The following is a 19782-nucleotide window of genomic DNA, read 5'->3' as shown; positions in this document are numbered from 1 at the left end:
TGTTTTAGGTGTAGAAAATGGTCTAAATCTAAGACTTAATACTTGTAAGGAAACCGCAGCCCTCACTTGTCTTCTGTTTTTCAAAATGTAATCACCAACACAATGCGCCGTTTCGACCTGTATGGTCTTTCTCAAGCAACAAACAGTGTGAACATAACCAGATATGTATATACCCTCCCAGTGGGTCACATGACCGAATCAAATATGTTAATTCTAAATCAAATATGCTAAATACATACCACCCATTTGTGTGGTCTAATTACTCAGATCAAGATATGCATGTCACCATTCCATTACATATAGTGTCTTTCATAATGAAATATTAGAACCAAAAATATGTGCTTACTAAATACTCCCTGGTGGAATCCTGGCGGGCACATCTCAGAAGGCATTGTCCAGACTGCTTCGGTATACTCAGAGAGCGCGCTCATCCTGGCGTCCCTCTGTAAGCAGTGTGCAGGCGCGCCGGGCACATGTGTGTACTAAGCGCGGCGTTCCTCTGATCTCCTTGCGCCTGCGCTCTAAGCATTAAGTGTGCACTATGAAAACCATGTGAACAATTTATTCGGGCGTAGCGCATCCAGTCACTATTGCTCCGTACCTCTGTCTGTGCTATCGCTATCCCAATCTTATATTATGTTTGCCACAGCAAACCATATCAAGCAATCGTAGCATTATAACAGTAAGAGATTTTATGGCATTTTATGCTCGATTATATAATAATTATATGTCCATTTATGTGGATATATGTCAGAATTGACCACCTTACTTATATTAGGATAATCTAGCAAATACATGTATCTCCAATATCTCGGTCGTCCGTCAGAAGGGTTTCATAGTGGCAATAAATTTAAAGCCATTTCTGGTACATCTATAATGTTCATAACATGATCTCTGACATTAAACCAAGGTCCAAATACCAAAATTGAACAATGGTCTCCTCAAAACAAATGTCTATAAGTATCTCTATAGTCCATAGGTCATAGATAAAATTCGTTTATGGGCTCATTTAACCATTTTAGAGGTGGGACGTGTGGCAGGCGTAGCACTATGAAGTGCCTTTTTATATCTCTGAATTTTAGTCTAACCAGACTGTCTATTACTCTGTAATTCCTCTAGCACCGTTCTATGGAAACAGTAGGTTTGAAGAGCACACCAAATGCTTCAAATAACTTCTTTATTAACTTTAAATTTTCTTCTTATATAACACTGCCGCCTCCGCAGCAGATAGTCCATGTACAAAACACGTGTTGGAAAGATATCACAAAATGGCGGTATGCATAAGATGGTGGTTCAACTGTTCAATCTTGTCATTCAACATAAAATGTTGGATATATTTCTCTCTTCAGTATCTGTACTGTCACTTTAAGTTATTTAAGCACTGTATGATCTCTCTGAGAGGTAAATCTGAGGTCTAACGAATAGTTCTACTTGCAGTATGCAGTTACCAGTGACTATTTGCAGATTGGTTGAGTATGATCTGGTATGGTTATATGCAATTTGGATTGCAAAATGGAATCTGAATGCTTGCAATTGTATGCTTGCAATTTGTAGCTTGCAATTTGTATTTGCAATTGTATGGTTGCAATTGGTGGAACTGTAAGTAAACACATATATATCTAGTTCAGTATACAGTTCTAAACACAATACTAACAATATGAACATTATATAACTGTTTTAAATACCTATATTGGCCTCTTGTTCCGCTATAACTCAGCTCTCAGTGGAGTGAATGTCTCTTCAGCTCCTGTCTCTAGTGAATAATGATTCTAGCAGCAGGAGCTGGGGGAATTCCCAGACAGGTTGTGTGGGAGGCTGGCAGTGATTGGTGAAAACTCTTGCTGTGTGAGAAGCTGGTTGTGATTGGTCTAGACTTCTGCCCAGCAACAACAGATTGACACTATACTTTCTGTTGTTTCTGCTGTGTCACTGAGCTTACCTTACATTACAAAATGAATTTTAAAGGCATATTATCTTTTTCTGCTTCTGTGAACACAAAATATAACAGTTATATGACATCCAAAACATGATGTCACAGTAAATAACTCTGCTTTTTCTTTAACACATAAACATTGGAACTGTATTAAGGCAATTGGCAGGTTTAGCTGTATACAGATATAAGCTATACTAGCAACCTAGGACAGGTCTTAGCTGGCCAGCTACAGGACGTACCCCCCATATGTTATGTGAGGGTCGTTTTCCTCCCCCCAATCAGCACACTTTTGTCCCTGCTGAGGAACACATCCCCCTATAGTATGTGGGAGAGATGTATCACCCAGGACATTATACATTCAATCAGTGGGGGACGTATCACCCAAATTGTGGGAGAGCCGCCCCCCACCCTTATATCAACCAAAGTCGACTTCCCTGGTAGGGCGCAGGGGCAACCCGTTCCCGGGCTTGCCCCCTTTCCCAGACAGGGCCGTCCCATTCAAACCAGCCCTTTAGTCACCTATGGGCACCGTGGACTTTGTATAGCTACAATTCTATCAAGGATAGACAAGAGGCCATTATCCAAAGGGCAAGTATGTATGGTAAGAACAGCAGAGGCCATATTAGGTGGGACAATTATTCCCAATTAATCTATGCCACAAGTAGGTCCCACCTGACCTTGGACTTTTCAGATATGTAGATATATAGCAAAAAAACAGACAGAGGTATTATATAAATTAGTACACTTTACGCTTATTTCCTAACATAGCTACCGCAAAGTATAAGCAGTCCAAAAAGGAAATCCTTTCTCAAACTATGCCCCCAGGTTCCATCATCGGTGCAGATATCTATAAAAAAACAATAAGTATTAATTCATCAAACACAACCAAATAGGGTTGGGTACATTACTTCAATAAAAACATATCCAGTACTAGGACTAGGTATAATAGTCTTATCAAATGAGGAAGAAAACATAATACTGTCCGGTTCAATAAAGTGAGCGAACTTTAAATTCCCTGTAAAGGCCTTTAGGTTCAAGTGTTTGTAACTCAAAAATCCTTAATTCCAACCTTTTCAATAGTCTTTCTCTATCGCCTCCTCTCCTTTGGGGAGATACCCCATCAATCACGCGAAACAGAAGTTGGGAGACATTATGTCTAAACTTCAAAAAATGCTCAGGTACTGGTAGTTCATTTCTTGGAGTGTCCACCTGTCTCTCTCCTGAGAGTAATTTCCGTATTTGGTAACGGTGTTGATTAAGTCAGTTCCTATGTTGTTTCTCCCACGTATAGTAATCCACAGGTACATTGCAGTACATAAATTACATACCACTTACCTGATATTTTTTACCCGTTCTAGGGTGTGTGAAGCTACTGCCCTTTAGCATGCTATTGCAGTTGCAACAACCCAAACAGGGAAAACAACCTTTCTTTTTGATCCTAGGTATGTTAAAATGTTTTATATCTGCATGCATCAATCTGTCCCCTAAATTGCGTGACCTTCTATATGACAGGAGGGGGGTGTTCGGAATTTCTCAATGTCCGGAAACGATTGTGTGAGTACACTGCGTGAAGAATTATTAGGCAAATGAGTATTTTGACCACATCATCCTCTTTATGCATGTTGTCTTACTCCAAGCTGTATAGGCTCGAAAGCCTACTACCAATTAAGCATATTAGGTGATGTGCATCTCTGTAATGAGAAGGGGTGTGGTCTAATGACATCAACACCCTATATTAGGTGTGCATAATTATTAGGCAACTTCCTTTCCTTTGGCAAAATGGGTCAAAAGAAGGACTTGACAGGCTCAGAAAAGTCAAAAATAGTGAGATATCTTGCAGAGGGATGCAGCACTCTTAAAATTGCAAAGCTTCTGAAGCGTGATCATCGAACAATCAAGCGTTTCATTCAAAATAGTCAACAGGGTCGCAAGAAGCGTGTGGAAAAACCAAGGCGCAAAATAACTGCCCATGAACTGAGAAAAGTCAAGCGTGCAGCTGCCAAGATGCCACTTGCCACCAGTTTGGCCATATTTCAGAGCTGCAACATCACTGGAGTGCCCAAAAGCACAAGGTGTACAATACTCAGAGACATGGCCAAGGTAAGAAAGGCTAAAAGACGACCACCACTGAACAAGACACACAAGCTGAAACGTCAAGACTGGGCCAAGAAATATCTCAAGACTGATTTTTCTAAGGTTTTATGGACTGATGAAATGAGAGTGAGTCTTGATGGGCCAGATGGATGGGCCCGTGGCTGGATTGGTAAAGGGCAGAGAGCTCCAGTCCGACTCAGACGCCAGCAAGGTGGAGGTGGAGTACTGGTTTGGGCTGGTATCATCAAAGATGAGCTTGTGGGGCCTTTTCGGGTTGAGGATGGAGTCAAGCTCAACTCCCAGACCTACTGCCAGTTTCTGGAAGACACCTTCTTCAAGCAGTGGTACAGGAAGAAGTCTGCATCCTTCAAGAAAAACATGATTTTCATGCAGGACAATGCTCCATCACACGCGTCCAAGTACTCCACAGCGTGGCTGGCAAGAAAGGGTATAAAAGAAGAAAATCTAATGACATGGCCTCCTTGTTCACCTGATCTGAACCCCATTGAGAACCTGTGGTCCATCATCAAATGTGAGATTTAAAAGGAGGGAAAACAGTACACCTCTCTGAACAGTGTCTGGGAGGCTGTGGTTGCTGCTGCACGCAATGTTGATGGTGAACAGATCAAAACACTGACAGAATCCATTGATGGCAGGCTTTTGAGTGTCCTTGCAAAGAAAGGTGGCTATATTGGTCACTGATTTGTTTTTGTTTTGTTTTTGAATGTCAGAAATGTATATTTGTGAATGTTGAGATGTTATATTGGTTTCACTGGTAAAAATAAATAATTGAAATGGGTATATATTTGTTTTTTGTTAAGTTGCCTAATAATTATGCACAGTAATAGTCACCTGCACACACAGATATCCCCCTAAAATAGCTAAAACTAAAAACAAACTAAAAACTACTTCCAAAAATATTCAGCTTTGATATTAATGAGTTTTTTGAGTTCTTTGAGAACATGGTTGTTGTTCAATAATAAAATTAATCCTCAAAAATACAACTTGCCTAATAATTCTGCACTCCCTGTATGTGCCAATTAGATTTGAGGACCTGTGCAATTAGTTTGCTATTTGTTGTATAGGTTGAGACAAAGGGAATCCTTTTACTCTCTCTTCGTTGCCTATTGTCATTAAGTAGTTCCGCTCGTCTTGACCTGTTGACCCTATGTTTGTGCCTCTGCACCATGGCTTTTGGGTAACCTCTTTGATGGAATTTATTGCACATCTCCTCTAGTCTAATATCTAGTTTCTCGTTGTCTGATACTATCCGTTTCACCCTAAGCAATTGACTATATGTTAGTGATTCTTTCATAAATTTGGGATGGTCACTTTTAAACAGAAGCATATTATTCCTGTCTGTGGATTTTACAAATAGATCCGTTCGTAGAGTCCCCTCAACACAATATACCGTAGTATCTAGCAATTCTAGTCCTGTCTGTGGGTAGAGTAGACTAATGTAAATTGTAATTCGTCATGTATGGAATTAACGTACTGTTGGAACTCAAGTAGTCTCTCCAGTGTTCCTGTCCATATGAAAAAATGTCGTCTATATACCTCATACAGTCCCTCACAGAGGCTGGATGGGTATACAAAAGTCTCCTCAAACCTACTCATGTATATATTTGCATAAGTCAGGGCCACATTAGACCCCATTGCTGTCCCCTGCTGCTGGACATAGAATGTATCCTTAAATAAGAAATAGTTACAGGTAAGTACTACCTCCAATAGGGAAAGAATAAATTGACAGATTTTCCCCAACTTTGACCTTATAAAAGGCCCATTCTACAGCTTCTAGACCCTTCACATGGTCAATGCTCGTATAAAGACTCACAACGTCAAAATAAAATAGGTATTGTCCCTCCTCATATTGTAATGTCGGTAGTGTCCCTCACATATGACTTGTCTGACATGGCGTAACTTCTCAGACATTTGTCAAGAAAGGTGGTATTTTCGGTAATGTATACAGTACAGGTGTAACTGGTTGCTCTACCAGTAAATATCTATGTAAATTATTATCATCAATTAGATCAGTAGCAAAAGCATCGTCAATAAGTAATTTCATCCTTCGCATAATGACAAACGTGGGGTCAGAGTCCACTGATCGGTATACGTCTATGTCACTCAGCTGTCTCTGAATCTCTGCTACATATTTGGCACTATCCATTATAACTATCGCCCCACCCTTATCCGCTTTTTTGATAGTAATAGCTTTCCTACTGCATAGTGTCTTCAATGCCCAAATGTCTCCTTGGCTCATGTTCCTTTTAATGTCATGAGTGTTGGTATCAAGCCTGATTTCCTCTATATCTTTCTATACTAGATCTATATATGTGTTAATAGCATCTTTAAACACTGGAGTTTGAAAATCACTTTGAAGATGTAGACCCATATCATTCAATTTTATCATCTTAGGGTCACTGGTCTCCTGAGTTGTACTAGATGTATTTGCAGTAACTGAATCCCCAAAGAAGACCCGCAACTTAATACGCCTTATATTGGTGTATCTTTTGTATAGCTACAATTCTATCAAAGATAGGCAAGAGGACATTATCCAAAGGGCAAGTATCTATAGTGGGAACAGCAGAGGCCATATTAGGTGGGACAATTATTCCCAATTAACTATGTGACCCACTGGGAGGGTATATATATATCTGGTTATGATCACACTGTTTGTTGCTTGAGAAAGACCATACAAGTCGAAACGTCGCATTGTGTTGGTGATTACATTTTGAAAAGCAGAAGACAAGTGAGTTCTGCGGTTTCCTTACAAGTATTACGTGTTGATGGGGGACCTTCAGACTGGCACCCAACACTGCTGGCACCGCCACTAGAAAGGTTTCTGATTTTCTTATTTTTTTCGTTGTGCTGCTACAAATTCCTTTTCTCTAAATCTAAGACTGCTCGAAAGCTGTCTTACATTTAGAAGCGGCAGTGGATCCGCCCGAGGTTATGTACAGTATCTCACAGAGTGCACCCCTCACATTTTTGTAAATATTTTATTATATCTTTTCATGGGATAACACTGAAGATCTGACACTTTGATACAATGTACAGCAGTCAGTGTACGGCTTGTATAACAGTGTACATTTGGCGTGCCCTCAAAATAACACTCCACACTACCATTAATGTCTAAACCGCTGGCAACAAAAGTGAGTACACCCCTAAGTGACAATAGCCAAATTGTACCCAATTAGACATTTTCCCTCCCCGGTGTCATGTGACTTCTTAGTGTTACAAGGTGTCAGGTATGAATGGGGGGCAGGTGTGTTATATTTGGTGTTATCGCTCTCACACTCTCTCATACTGGTCACTGGAAGTTCCACATGGCACATCATGGCAAAGAACTCTCTGAGGATCTGAAAAAAAGAAATTGTTGCTCTACATAAAGATGGCCGAGGCTATAAGATTGCCAACACCCTGAAACTGAGCTGCAGCACGGTGGCCAAGTCCATACAGCTGTTTAACAAGATGGGTTTCATTCAGAACAGGCCTCGCCGTGGTTGACCAAAGAAGTTGAGAGCACGAGCTCAGCGTCATATCCAGAGGTTATATGAGTGCGGCCAGCATTGCTGCAGAGGTTACAGGGGTGAAGGGGGGGTCCGCCTGTCAGTGCTCAGATCGTACGCTGCACACTGCATCAGATTGGTCTGCATGGCTGTTGTCCCAGAAGGAAGCCTCTTCTAAAGATGATGCACAAGAAAGCCTGCAAACATTTTTCTGAAGACAAACAGACTAAGCACTCCTGTGGTCTGATGAGACCAAGATAAACTTATTTGGTTCAGATGGTGTCAAGTGTGTGTGGTGGCAACCAGGTGAGGAGCACAAAGACAAGTGTGTCCTGCCTACAGTCAAGCATGGTGGTGGGAGCGTCATGGTTTGGGGCTGCATGAGTGCTGCCGGCTGTGGGGACCTACAGTTCACTGAGGGAACAATGAATGCCAACATGTACTGTTACATACTGAAGCAGAGCATGACCCTCTCCCTCCGAAACTGGGCTGCAGGGCAGTATTCCAACATGATAACGACCCCAAACACACCTCCAAGATGACCACTGCCTTGCTAAAGAAACTGAGGGTAAAGGTCCTGGACTGGCCAAGCATGTCTCCAGACCTAAACCCTATTGAGCATCTGTGGGGCATCTTCAAACAGAGGGTGAAAGAGCACAAGGTCTCTAACATCCACCAGCTACGTGATGTCATCATGGAGGAGGGAAGAGGATTCCAGTGGCAACCTGTGAAGCTCTAGTGAACCCCATGCTCAAGAGAGTTAAGGCAGTGCTGGAAAATAATGGTGGCCACACAAAATATTGACACTTTGGGCACAATTTGGCCATTTTCACTCAGGGGTGTACTCACATTTGTTGCCAGTGGTTTAGACATTAATGGCACACCAAATTGACACTGTTATACGAAGGAGAAGAAGAAAAAGAAGAAGAAGAAAATCCCTGTATTGTCCCTCAGTTGGGTAATTTTGGCATAACAGCAGCAATCACATTCACAACAAGAGCAAAATAAGAGTAATTGAAAAAGAGAAATTGAAGAATAAAATACAAGAAAAAGATAATACAGAATTTACTTAAAAAATTCACTACTGGGTTTCTGGGAACAGTGGTGGTTATAAATCCTAACGCTGCTGGGAGGAATGACCTTCGATAACGTTCCTTCGTGCACCTAGGATGCAGCAGTCTGTTACTGAAGGAGCTCTCCACAACAGCTTTGATGTTAATTTTGCTAGAGTTCTTCTGTTACCCACCTCCTGCACTGGATCAAGGGGGTAACCTAGGACAGAGCTGGCCTTCTTAACCACCTCCCGTCCGGCCATAGACTATAAACGCCCGGGAGGTGGTTCTCTATCTCTGAATGGACGTTTTAAAACGTCCATTCAGAGATCGCAGCTGCACGCTAATCGTGCAGCGGCAGATCAGGTTGCCCGCTGTCAGTGACAGCAGGGCAACCCTTAGAGAAGGCAGGGACAGTTCCCAGGTGTCCCTGCCTTCTAGATCGCTGTATACACAGCGCTCACCGAGCGCTATGTATACAGTGCAGGAAGCGCTATGCGATTCCTGTTACAGCCAGGCGGTCATGTGATCGCCGGGGCCGGGAGAGTGCAGAAGCTGTGAGGTCTTTTACAGACCTCGATCAGCCCTGCACTGAGGCTGTACAGTGCTGTACAGCCTCTCTGGGGGGTGTATTTCTCCTGTAACTGGGGCTACTATGTCAGCCCCAGTTACAGGAGAAATCAACTGTGAAAAAAGAAATGTGAAGTTAAATGTCCCCCAGAGGTCTTGTATGTAAAAAAATAAAAAAAATAAAAATAAAGTGTTAAAAAAAAGGTTTCACATGTAAAAACAAAATTCCCCAAGTATGTTCCCCCACAGTTAAAGAATGGGAAAACCATACAAGAATGTCATTAGCTAGTGAGGAGTTCTGCCTGATTGGGCAGAAGAAAAAACATAGATTTGCCAGGATGTGGCTGAGGTGGCTAAATAAGTCAAATCTAAGGGCTGGGGGGGGGAGAGGGACAACAGAGGGAGGATGGTAATATTATAATTTTTTTTTTTTGGGTGGCAACCGACATACAGTGTGTGGGGAGGTAGGGGAATAAATTATAGTGCAACTATTATGTAACTATGTAAGAAAAAGATGCACTGTGGAAAACTTTGTATGAATTGGAAAGTTGTAATAAAGATTTATTTACAAAAAAAATAAAAAATAGAAAAAATAAAATAAAATAGACATATTTGGTATTTCCGCGTCCGTGACGGTCGGCTCTATAAATATATCACATGATCGACCCAGTCCGATAAACACCATAAAATAATTATAAAATGGTGTCAAAAAAAGCATTTTTGTCACCTTACATCACAAAAAGTGCAACACCAAGTGATCAAAAAGGTGTATGTTCCACAAAATGGTACCAATAAAACCGTCACCTCATTTCGCAAAAAATTAGCCTCTACATAAGAAAATCGCTCAAAAAATAAAAAAAAAATATAGCTCTCAGAACATGGAGACACTAAAACATCATTTATTATTGTGTTAAAGTGAAATAAATAAAAAAAGTATACATATTAGGTATTGCCGCGTCCGTAACAACCAGCTCTGTAAAAATATCACATGACCTAACCCCTCAGGTAAATACCGTAAAAAAATAAAAACTGTGTCAAAAAAAGCCTTTTTTTGTCACCTTACATCACAAAAAGTGCAACACCAGGTGATCAAAAAGGCGTATGTCCCACAAATTGGTACCAATAAACCTGTCACCTCATCACGGAAAAAATGAGCCCGTACATAAGAAAATCGCTCAAAAAATTTAAAAACTATAGCTCTCAGAACATGGACACATTAAAACATAATTTTTTTTTGTATAAAAAATGCTATTATTGTGTAAAACTTAAATAAATAAGAAAAAGTATACATATTAGGTATTGCCGCATCCGTAACAACCAGCTCTATAAAAAGATCACATTGCCTAACCCCTCGGGTGAACACCGTAAAAAATAAAAAAAAAACTGTGCTAAAACAACCAATTTTTGGGTCACCTTGCACCATAAAGTGTTATAATGAATTATCAAAAAAATCATATGTACCCAAAAATAGTACCAATAAAACTGGCGCCTTATCCCCTAGTTTCCAAAATGGGGTCACTTCTTGGGAGTTTCTACTGTAAGGGTGCATCAGGGGGGTTTCAATTGGGACATGGCATCTAAAAACCATGTGGCGCTCCTTTTCTTCTGCGCCCTGCCATGTGCCCATACAGCAGTTTATGACCACATGTGGGGTGTTTCTGTAAACTGCAGAATCTGGGTAATAAATATTGAATTTTGTTTGGCTGTTAACCATCGATGTGTTAAAGAAAAAAATGGATTTACCACCTCAGCCCCCTTAGCTTAAACACCCTTAATGACCAGGCCACTTTTTACACTTCTGCACTACTCTACTTTCACCGTTTATTGCTCGGTCATGCAACTTACCACCCAAAGTTATCATTATGGGAGATTTCAATCTTCCAGATATAAACTGGAAAACCAAAATAGCAAGTTCTACCAGGAGCACAGATATTCCAAATTCCCTACTGGGGTTATCTCTACAACAAGTGGTTGAGGAGCCAACCCGGATGGAGGCCATTTTGGATTTGGTATTCACAAATGGGGATTCGGTATATGATGTCATTGTAGGCGAAACCTTGGGATCTAGTGATCACCAGTCAGTGTGGTTTAATATAAGAACTGTGAAAGAGTCCCACCACACAAAAACAAAAGTTTTAGATTTTAGAAAAACAGACTTTTCAAAAATGAAATTAGTCATAAATGAGTCCTTATCAGACTGGAACGGATTACATGGAGTCCAGGAGAAATGGGACTACTTAAAAGGTGCATTATTGAAGGCAACAGAAAATTGCATTAGACTTGTCAGTAAAAGCAAAAAAAGGAAGAGACCACTGTGGTACTCAGCAGAAGTGGCCCAAATCATTAAAAATAAAAAGCTATCATTTTGTAATTATAAAAAAAAACAGAGCAATGAAGATAAGGAAATCTACAAGATTAGGCAGAGAGAGGCCAAGCAAGTTATAAGAACTTCTAAAGCGCAGGCAGAAGAAAAACTAGCTCAGTCTATGAAAAAAGGGGATAAGACATTCTTCAGATATATAAATGAAAAAAGGAAATTAAAACAAGGAATAACTAAATTAAAAACAAAGGACGGAAGGTATGTAAAAGAGAATAAAGGGCTAGCCGACTGCCTTAATGAATACTTCTGTTCAGTTTTTACAAAAGAAAAAGGAGAAGGACCTCCACTAGAAAGGATGACTAATAAATCATTTGATGCATGTATCTTTACAGAGGAAGATGTTCTAAGTTTGCTGTCTAAGGTGAAGACAAATAAGTCACAGGGGCCTGATGAGATACACCCAAAATTATTAAAAGAGCTTAGTGGTGAGCTGGCAAAACCGCTAACAGATTTATTTAACCAATCATTAGTAACAGGAGTCGTCCCGGAAGATTGGAAATTGGCAAATGTCGTGCCCATTCACAAGAAAGGTAGTAGGGAGGAATCGAGCAACTATAGACCAGTGAGTCTGACATCAATAGTAGGCAAATTAATGGAAACCCTATTAAAGGATAGGATTGTGGAACATCTAAAATCCCATGGATTGCAAGATGAAAAACAACATGGGTTTACTTCAGGGAGATCATGTCAAACAAATCTTATAGATTTTTTTGACTGGGTGACTAAAATAATAGACGGTGGAGGTGCAGTAGACATCGCATATCTAGATTTTAGTAAGGCTTTTGACACTGTCCCACATAGAAGACTTATCAATAAACTGCAGTCATTGAGCATGGACTCCCATATTGTTGAGTGGATTAGGCAGTGGCTGAGTGACAGACAGCAGAGGGTTGTAGTCAATGGAGAACATTCAAAACAAGGTCATGTTACCAGTGGGGTTCCACAGGGATCTGTACTGGGACCAATTTTGTTTAATATCTTCATAAGTGATATTGCAAAAGGCCTCGATGGTAAGGTTTGTCTTTTTGCTGATGACACAAAGATATGTAACAGGGTTGATGTTCCTGGAGGGAAACGCCAAATGGAAAAGGATTTAGGAAAACTAGAAGAATGGTCAGAACTCTGGCAACTGAAATTTAATGTGGATAAGTGCAAGATAATGCACCTGGGGCGTAAAAACCCAAGGGCAGAATATAGAATATTTGACACAGTCCTGACCTCAGTATCTGAGGAAAGGGATTTAGGAGTAATTATTTCAGAAGACTTAAAGGTGGGAAGACAATGTAATAGAGCAGCACGAAATGCCAGCAGAATGCTTGGATGTATAGGGAGAGGTATAAGCAGTAGAAAGAGTGAAGTGCTTATGCCGCTGTACAGAACACTGGTGAGACCTCACTTGGAGTATTGTGCGCAGTACTGGAGGCCATATCTCCAGAAGGATATAGATACTCTAGAGAGAGTTCAGAGAAGAGCTACTAAACTAGTACATGGATTGCAGGATAAAACTTACCAGGAAAGGTTAAAGGACCTTAACATGTATAGCTTGGAAGAAAGAAGAGACAGAGGGGATATGATAGAAACTTTTAAATACATAAAGGGAATCAACTCGGTAAAGGAGGAGAGCATATTTAAAAGAAGAAAAACTACCACAAGAGGACACAGTTTTAAATTAGAGGGGCAAAGGTTTAAAAGTAATATAAGGAAGTATTACTTTACTGAGAGAGTAGTGGATGCATGGAATAGCCTTCCTGCAGAAGTGGTAGCTGCAAATACAGTGAAGGGGTTTAAGCATGCATGGGATAGGCATAAGGCTATCCTTCATATAAGATAGGGCCAGGGACTATTCATAGGATTCAGATATATTTGGCAGACTAGATGGGCCAAATGGTTCTTATCTGCCGACACATTCTATGTTTCTATGTTTCCATGTTTACCTCCTTTTCTTCTCAATAATAGAGCTTTCATTTGGTGGTATTTCATTGCTGCTGACATTTTAACTTTTTTTGTTATTAATCGAAATTTAACGATTTTTTTTGCAAAAAAATGACATTTTTCACTTTCAGTTGTAATTTTTTTTTTTTAAAAACACATCCATATATAAATTTTTTCTCTAAATTTATTGTTCTACATGTCTTTGATAAAAAAAAAAAATGTTTGGGTAAAAAAAAAATGGTTTGGGTAAAAGTTATAGCGTTTACAAACTATGGTACAAAAATGTGAATTTCCGCTTTTTGAAGCAGCTCTGACTTTCTGAGCACCTGTCATGTTTCCTGAGGTTCTACAATGGCCAGACAGTACAAACACCCCACAAATGACCCCATTTCGGAAAGTAGACATCCTAAGGTATTCGCTGATGGGCATAGTGAGTTCATAGAACTTTTAATTTTTTGTCACAAGTTAGCGGAAAATTATGATTTTTTTTTTCTTACAAAGTCTCATATTCCACTAACTTGTGACAAAAAATAAAAACTTCCATGAACTCACTATGCCCATCACGAAATACCTTGGGGTGTCTTCTTTCTAAAATGGGGTCACATGTGGGGTAGTTATACTGCCCTGGCATTCTAGGGGTCCTAATGTGTGGTAAGTAGTTTGAAATCAAAATGTGTAAAAAATGACCTGTGAAATCCTAAAGGTGCTCTTTGGAATGTGGGCCCCTTTGCCCACCTAGGCTGCAAAAAAGTGTCACACATCTGGTATCGCCGTACTCAGGAGAAGTTGGGAAATGTGTTTTGGGGTGTCATTTTACATATACCCATGCTGGGTGAGATAAATATCTCGGCAAAAGACAACTTTTCCCATTTTTTTATACAAAGTTGGCATTTGACCGAGATATTTCTCTCACCCAGCATGGGTATATGTAAAATGACACCCCAAAACACATTGCCCAACTTCTCCTGAGTACGGCGATACCAGATGTGTGACACTTTTTTGCAGCCTAGGTGGGCAAAGGGGCCCACATTCCAAAGAGCACCTTTAATTTTTCACAGGTCATTTTTTACACATTTTGATTTCAAACTACTTACCACACATTAGGGCCCCTAGAATGCCAGGGCAGTATAACTACCCCACAAGTGACCCCATTTTGGAAAGAAGACACCCCAAGGTATTTCGTGATGGGCATAGTGAGTTCATGGAAGTTTTTATTTTTTGTCACAAGTTAGTGGAATATGAGACTTTGTAAGAAAAAAAATCATCATTTTCCGCTAACTTGTGACAAAAAATAAAAAATTCTAGGAACTCGCCATGCCCCTCACGGAATACCTTGGGGTGTCTTCTTTCCAAAATGGGGTCACTTGTGGGGTAGTTATACTGCCCTGGCATTTTAGGGGCCCTAATGCATGAGAAGTAGTTTGAAATCAAAATCTGTAAAAAATGCCCTGTGAAATCCGAAAGGTGCTCTTTGGAATGTGGGCCCCTTTGTCCACCTAGGCTGCAAAAAAGTGTCACACATGTGGTATCGCCGTACTCAGGAGAAGTAGGGCAATGTGTTTTGGGGTGTCTTTTTACATATACCCATGCTGGGTGAGAGAAATATCTCGGCAAAAGACAACTTTTCCAATTTTTTTTATACAAAGTTGGCATTTGACCAAGATATTTATCTCACCCAGCATGGGTATATGTAAAATGACACCCCAAAACACATTGCCCAACTTCTCCTGAGTACGGAGATACCACATGTGTGACACTTTTTTGCAGCCTAGATGCGCAAAGAGGCCCAAATTCCTTTTATGAGGGCATTTTTAGACATTTGGATCCCAGACTTCTTCTCACGCTTTAGGGCCCCTAAAATGCCAGGGCAGTATAAATACCCCACATGTGACCCCATTTTGGAAAGAAGACACCCCAGGGTATTCAATTAGGGGCATGGCGAGTTTATGGAAATATTTTTTTTTTGGCACAAGTTAGCAGAAATTGATTTCTTTTTGTTTTTTATCACAAAGTCTCCCTTTCCGCTAACTTGGGACAAAAATTTCAATCTTTCATGGACTCAATATGCCCCTCACGGAATACCTTGGGGTGTCTTCTTTCTGAAATGGGGTCACATGTGGGGTATTTATACTGCCCTGGCATTTTAGGGGCCCTAAAGCGTGAGAAGAAGTCTGGAATATAAATGTCAAAAAAATTTGACGCATTTGGATTCCGTGAGGGGTATGGTGAGTTCATGTGAGATTTTATTTTTTGACACAAGTTAGTGGAATATGAGACTTTGTAAGAAAAAAAAAAAACAATTTCCGCTAACTTGGGCCAAAAAAATGTCTGAATGGAGCCTTACAGGGGGGTGATCAATGACAGGGGGGTGATCAGGGAGTGTATATGGGGTTATCACCCCCCTGTCATTGATCACTTCCCTGTAAGGCTCCATTCAGACGTCCGTATGTGTTTTGCGGATCCACGGTGTCCGTGTTTTGCGGATCCACGGATCCGCAAAACACATACGGACGTCTGAATGGAGCCTTACAGGGGGGTGATCAATGACAGGGGGGTGATCAGGGAGTCTATATGGGGTGATCACCCCCCTGTCATTGATCACCCCCCTGTAAGGCTCCATTCAGACGTCCGTATGTGTTTTGCGGATCCGATCCATGTATCCGTGGGTCCGTAAAAAACATACGGACGTCTGAATGGAGCCTTACAGGTGGGTGATCAATGACAGGGGGGTGATCAGGGAGTCTATATGGGGTGATCACCCCCCTGTCATTGATCACCCCCCTGTAATGCTCCATTCAGACGTCCGTATGTGTTTTGCGGATCCGATCCATGTATCCGTGGATCCGTAAAAAACATACGGACGTCTGAATGGAGCCTTACAGGGGGGTGATCAATGACAGGGGGGTGAGCAGGGAGTCTATATGGGGTGATCACCCCCCTGTAAGGCTCCATTCAGACGTCCGTATGTGTTTTGCGGATCCGATCCATGTATCCGTGGATCCGTAAAAAACATACGGACGTCTGAATGGAGCCTTACAGGGGGGTGATCAATGACAGGGGGGTGATCAGGGAGTCTATATGGGGTGATCACCCTTCTGTAAGGCTCCATTCAGACGTCCGTATGTGTTTTGCGGATCCGATCCATGTATCCGTGGATCCGTAAAAAACATACGGACGTCTGAATGGAGCCTTACAGGGGGTTGATCAATGACAGGGGGGTGATCAAGGAGTCTATATGGGGTGATCACCCCCTGTCATAGATCACCCCCCTGTAAGGCTCCATTCAGACATCCGTATGTGTTTTGCGGATCCGATCCATGTATCCGTAAAAAAACATACGGACGTCTGAATGGAGCCTTACAGGGGGGTGATCAATGACAGGGGGGTGATCAGGGAGTCTATATGGGGTGATCACCCCCCTGTAAGGCTCCATTCAGACGTCTGTATGTGTTTTGCGGATCCGATCCATGTATCCGTGGATCCGTAAAAAACATACGGACGTCTGAATGGAGCCTTACAGGGGGGTGATCAATGACAGGGGGGTGATCAATGACAGGGGGGTGATCAGGGAGTCTATATGGGGTGATCACCCCCCTGTCATTGATCACCCCCCTGTAAGGCTCCATTCAGACATCCGTATGTGTTTTGCGGATCCGATCCATGTATCCGTAAAAAAACATACGGACGTCTGAATGGAGCCTTACAGGGGGGTGATCAATGACAGGGGGGTGATCAGGGAGTCTATATGGGGTGATCACCCCCCTGTAAGGCTCCATTCAGACGTCTGTATGTGTTTTGCGGATCCGATCCATGTATCCGTGGATCCGTAAAAAACATACGGACGTCTGAATGGAGCCTTACAGGGGGGTGATCAATGACAGGGGGGTGATCAATGACAGGGGGGTGATCAGGGAGTCTATATGGGGTGATCACCCCCCTGTCATTGATCACCCCCCTGTAAGGCTCCATTCAGACGTCCGTATGTGTTTTGCGGATCCGATCCATGTATCCGTGGATCCGTAAAATGCATACGGACGTCTGAATGGAGCCTTACAGGGGGGTGATCAATGACAGGGGGGTGATCAATGACACGGGGGTGATCAGGGAGTCTATATGGGGTGATCAGGGGTTAATAAGGGGTTAATAAGTGACAGGGGGGGGTGTAGTGTAGTGGTGTTTGGTGCTACTTATTACTGAGCTGCCTGTGTCCTCTGGTGGTCGATCAAAGCAAAGGGGACCACCAGAGGACCAGGTAGCAGGTATATTAGACGCTGTTATCAAAACAGCGTCTAATATACCTGTTAAGGGTTAAAAAAATCGCATCTCCAGCCTGCCAGCGAACGATCGCCGCTGGCAGGCTGGAGATCCACTCACTTACCTTCCGATCCTGTGAATGCGCGCGTTCACAGGAAATCTCGCGTCTCGCGAGATGACGCGTATATGCGTTACTCTGCCTGCAGCTGCCGCCTCCGGAACGCGATCCTGCGTTAGGCGGTCCGGAGGCGGTTAAAATGGAAAATCTGCCCAAAAAGTGAAATTTTAAAATTTGATCTCCATATTCCTTTAATTCTTGTGGAACGCCTAAAGGGTTAACAAAGTTTGCAAAATCGGTTTTAAGTAACTTGAGGGGTGTAGTTTCTACAATGGGGTCATTTATGGGGGTATCCACTATGTAGGCCCCACAAAGTGACTTCAGACCTGAACTGATCCTTAAAAAGTGGGTTTTGGCAATTTTCTTAAAGATTTTAAGAATTGCTTCTAAAGTTCTAAGCCTTGTAACGTCCTAAAAGAATAAAATGGCATTTCCAAAATGATGCCAACATAAAGTAGACATACAGGGAATGTTAAGTAATAAATATTTTATGAGTCATCACTTTCTGTTTTAAAATCAGAGAAATTGAAATTTGAAAATTGAAGTTTTTTTTCAACATTTTTGGTAAATTTGGGATTTTTTATAAATAAAGGTGAAATATATTGACTCATATTTATGACTAGCATGAAGCACAATGTGTCGCGAGAAAACAGTCTCTGAATGGCTTGGATAAGTAAAAGTGTTCCAAAGTTATTACCACATAAAGTGAGATATGTCAGATTTGCTAAATTAGGCCTGGTCAGGAAGGGGAAAATGGCCCAGATGTGAAGTGGTTAATAAGCTTATCTAGTTTCTGTCTCTCAGCCACAGATAAGCTGCTCCCCCAACAAACTACACCATAGAATATGGCTGATGCCACCACTGAGTCAAAGGAGGTCTTTAGGAGTGTCCCCTGCACTCCAAAGGACCTCAGTCTCCTCAACAGATACAAGCTGTACACTGACTTCTTTACATTGTGTCAAAGTGTCATATCTTCAGTTTTGTCCCATAAAAAAAAATTATAAAATATTTACAAAAATGTGAGGGGTGTACAAACTTTTGTGAGATACTGTAGAGGACGGTGCCTCTACATAACTTTGGTGGATCCACCACCAGTACAGAGCCTTAATAAATGTGCCCCATAGTTTGTAAGGGTGAAAAAAGAAATCTGTCCACCCATCAATTCAACCACAGCTGATCGGTCTAGGAGTTCCCTGACCATGTATATATTAATTCTCCTAGAGCGAAAAGGATGATAATCAAATACAGATGGCCGGAGATGACATAGATCTACCAGAAGACCTCCAGAAAATGGTGGCTGAAGACGAAGATGAGGAGGAAGAGAAAAGCTCAATCTTTGGTCATATCCAAAATATTCAGAACATGGATGTGGACACACTTAAGGAAAAGGCAACAGCAACGTTCACAGAAATGAAGCAAGCGGCTGAAGAGAAGTGCTCTGTGATGTAGCAGAGGAAAGAACATACAGCGTACAATATGGTGTCACTGGATGGAAAATCTGGTGCTGACAATTCTTCTATCAGGACTATGTGGGAATTGTTGTGCAGAATTAAGCTGTCTGATGATAATGTTTTCTCGAGGGGTTGTCCAAGGTTAGAAAAACATGGCTGGCTTCTTCCTCAACCCCAATCATGGAGCTGAGCTGCATTATCCGTGGTGCTGTTTCTGGATTAAAGTAGTCATGTTTTTTTTATAATTCTGTCCAACCCCTTTAATGACTTTACTTAGTTTTATTTAAAGGAATATAAGCTAACCGTAGGAGTCCCAGGGACAAAACTCCTGTTCTCACCAGAGGGAAAACGTCAGGAAGTCCACACTTCCTGAACCATAGAAATAGCCGGTTACATGGCACCTACTGGATTTAATGGGCCATCTGGGTAATTGAAGAACATGTTGAGTCCTCCAGAAGGAGGGCTGCTCTTTATATTGGTCACTCTACT

At 41.5% G+C, this 19782-nt stretch overlaps 1 protein-coding gene across 1 annotated transcript in view; it reads left to right on the top strand.

Moving 5' to 3' along the window:
• Window positions 1-19291, top strand: part of CPLX4 (complexin 4) — a 29606-nt gene extending 10315 nt beyond the window's left edge. Inside the window, exon 3 of the mRNA XM_040420155.1 lies at window positions 19064-19291. Coding sequence (XP_040276089.1) covers window positions 19064-19291 — 228 coding nt within the window. The remainder of the gene's footprint in view (window positions 1-19063) is intronic.
• Window positions 19292-19782: the final 491 nt, after the last annotated feature.

The sequence above is a fragment of the Bufo bufo genome, chromosome 2, assembly GCF_905171765.1.
Source record: "Bufo bufo chromosome 2, aBufBuf1.1, whole genome shotgun sequence".
Lineage (NCBI taxonomy): Eukaryota > Metazoa > Chordata > Amphibia > Anura > Bufonidae > Bufo > Bufo bufo.
This window is presented reverse-complemented; position numbering and strand designations above follow the sequence as displayed.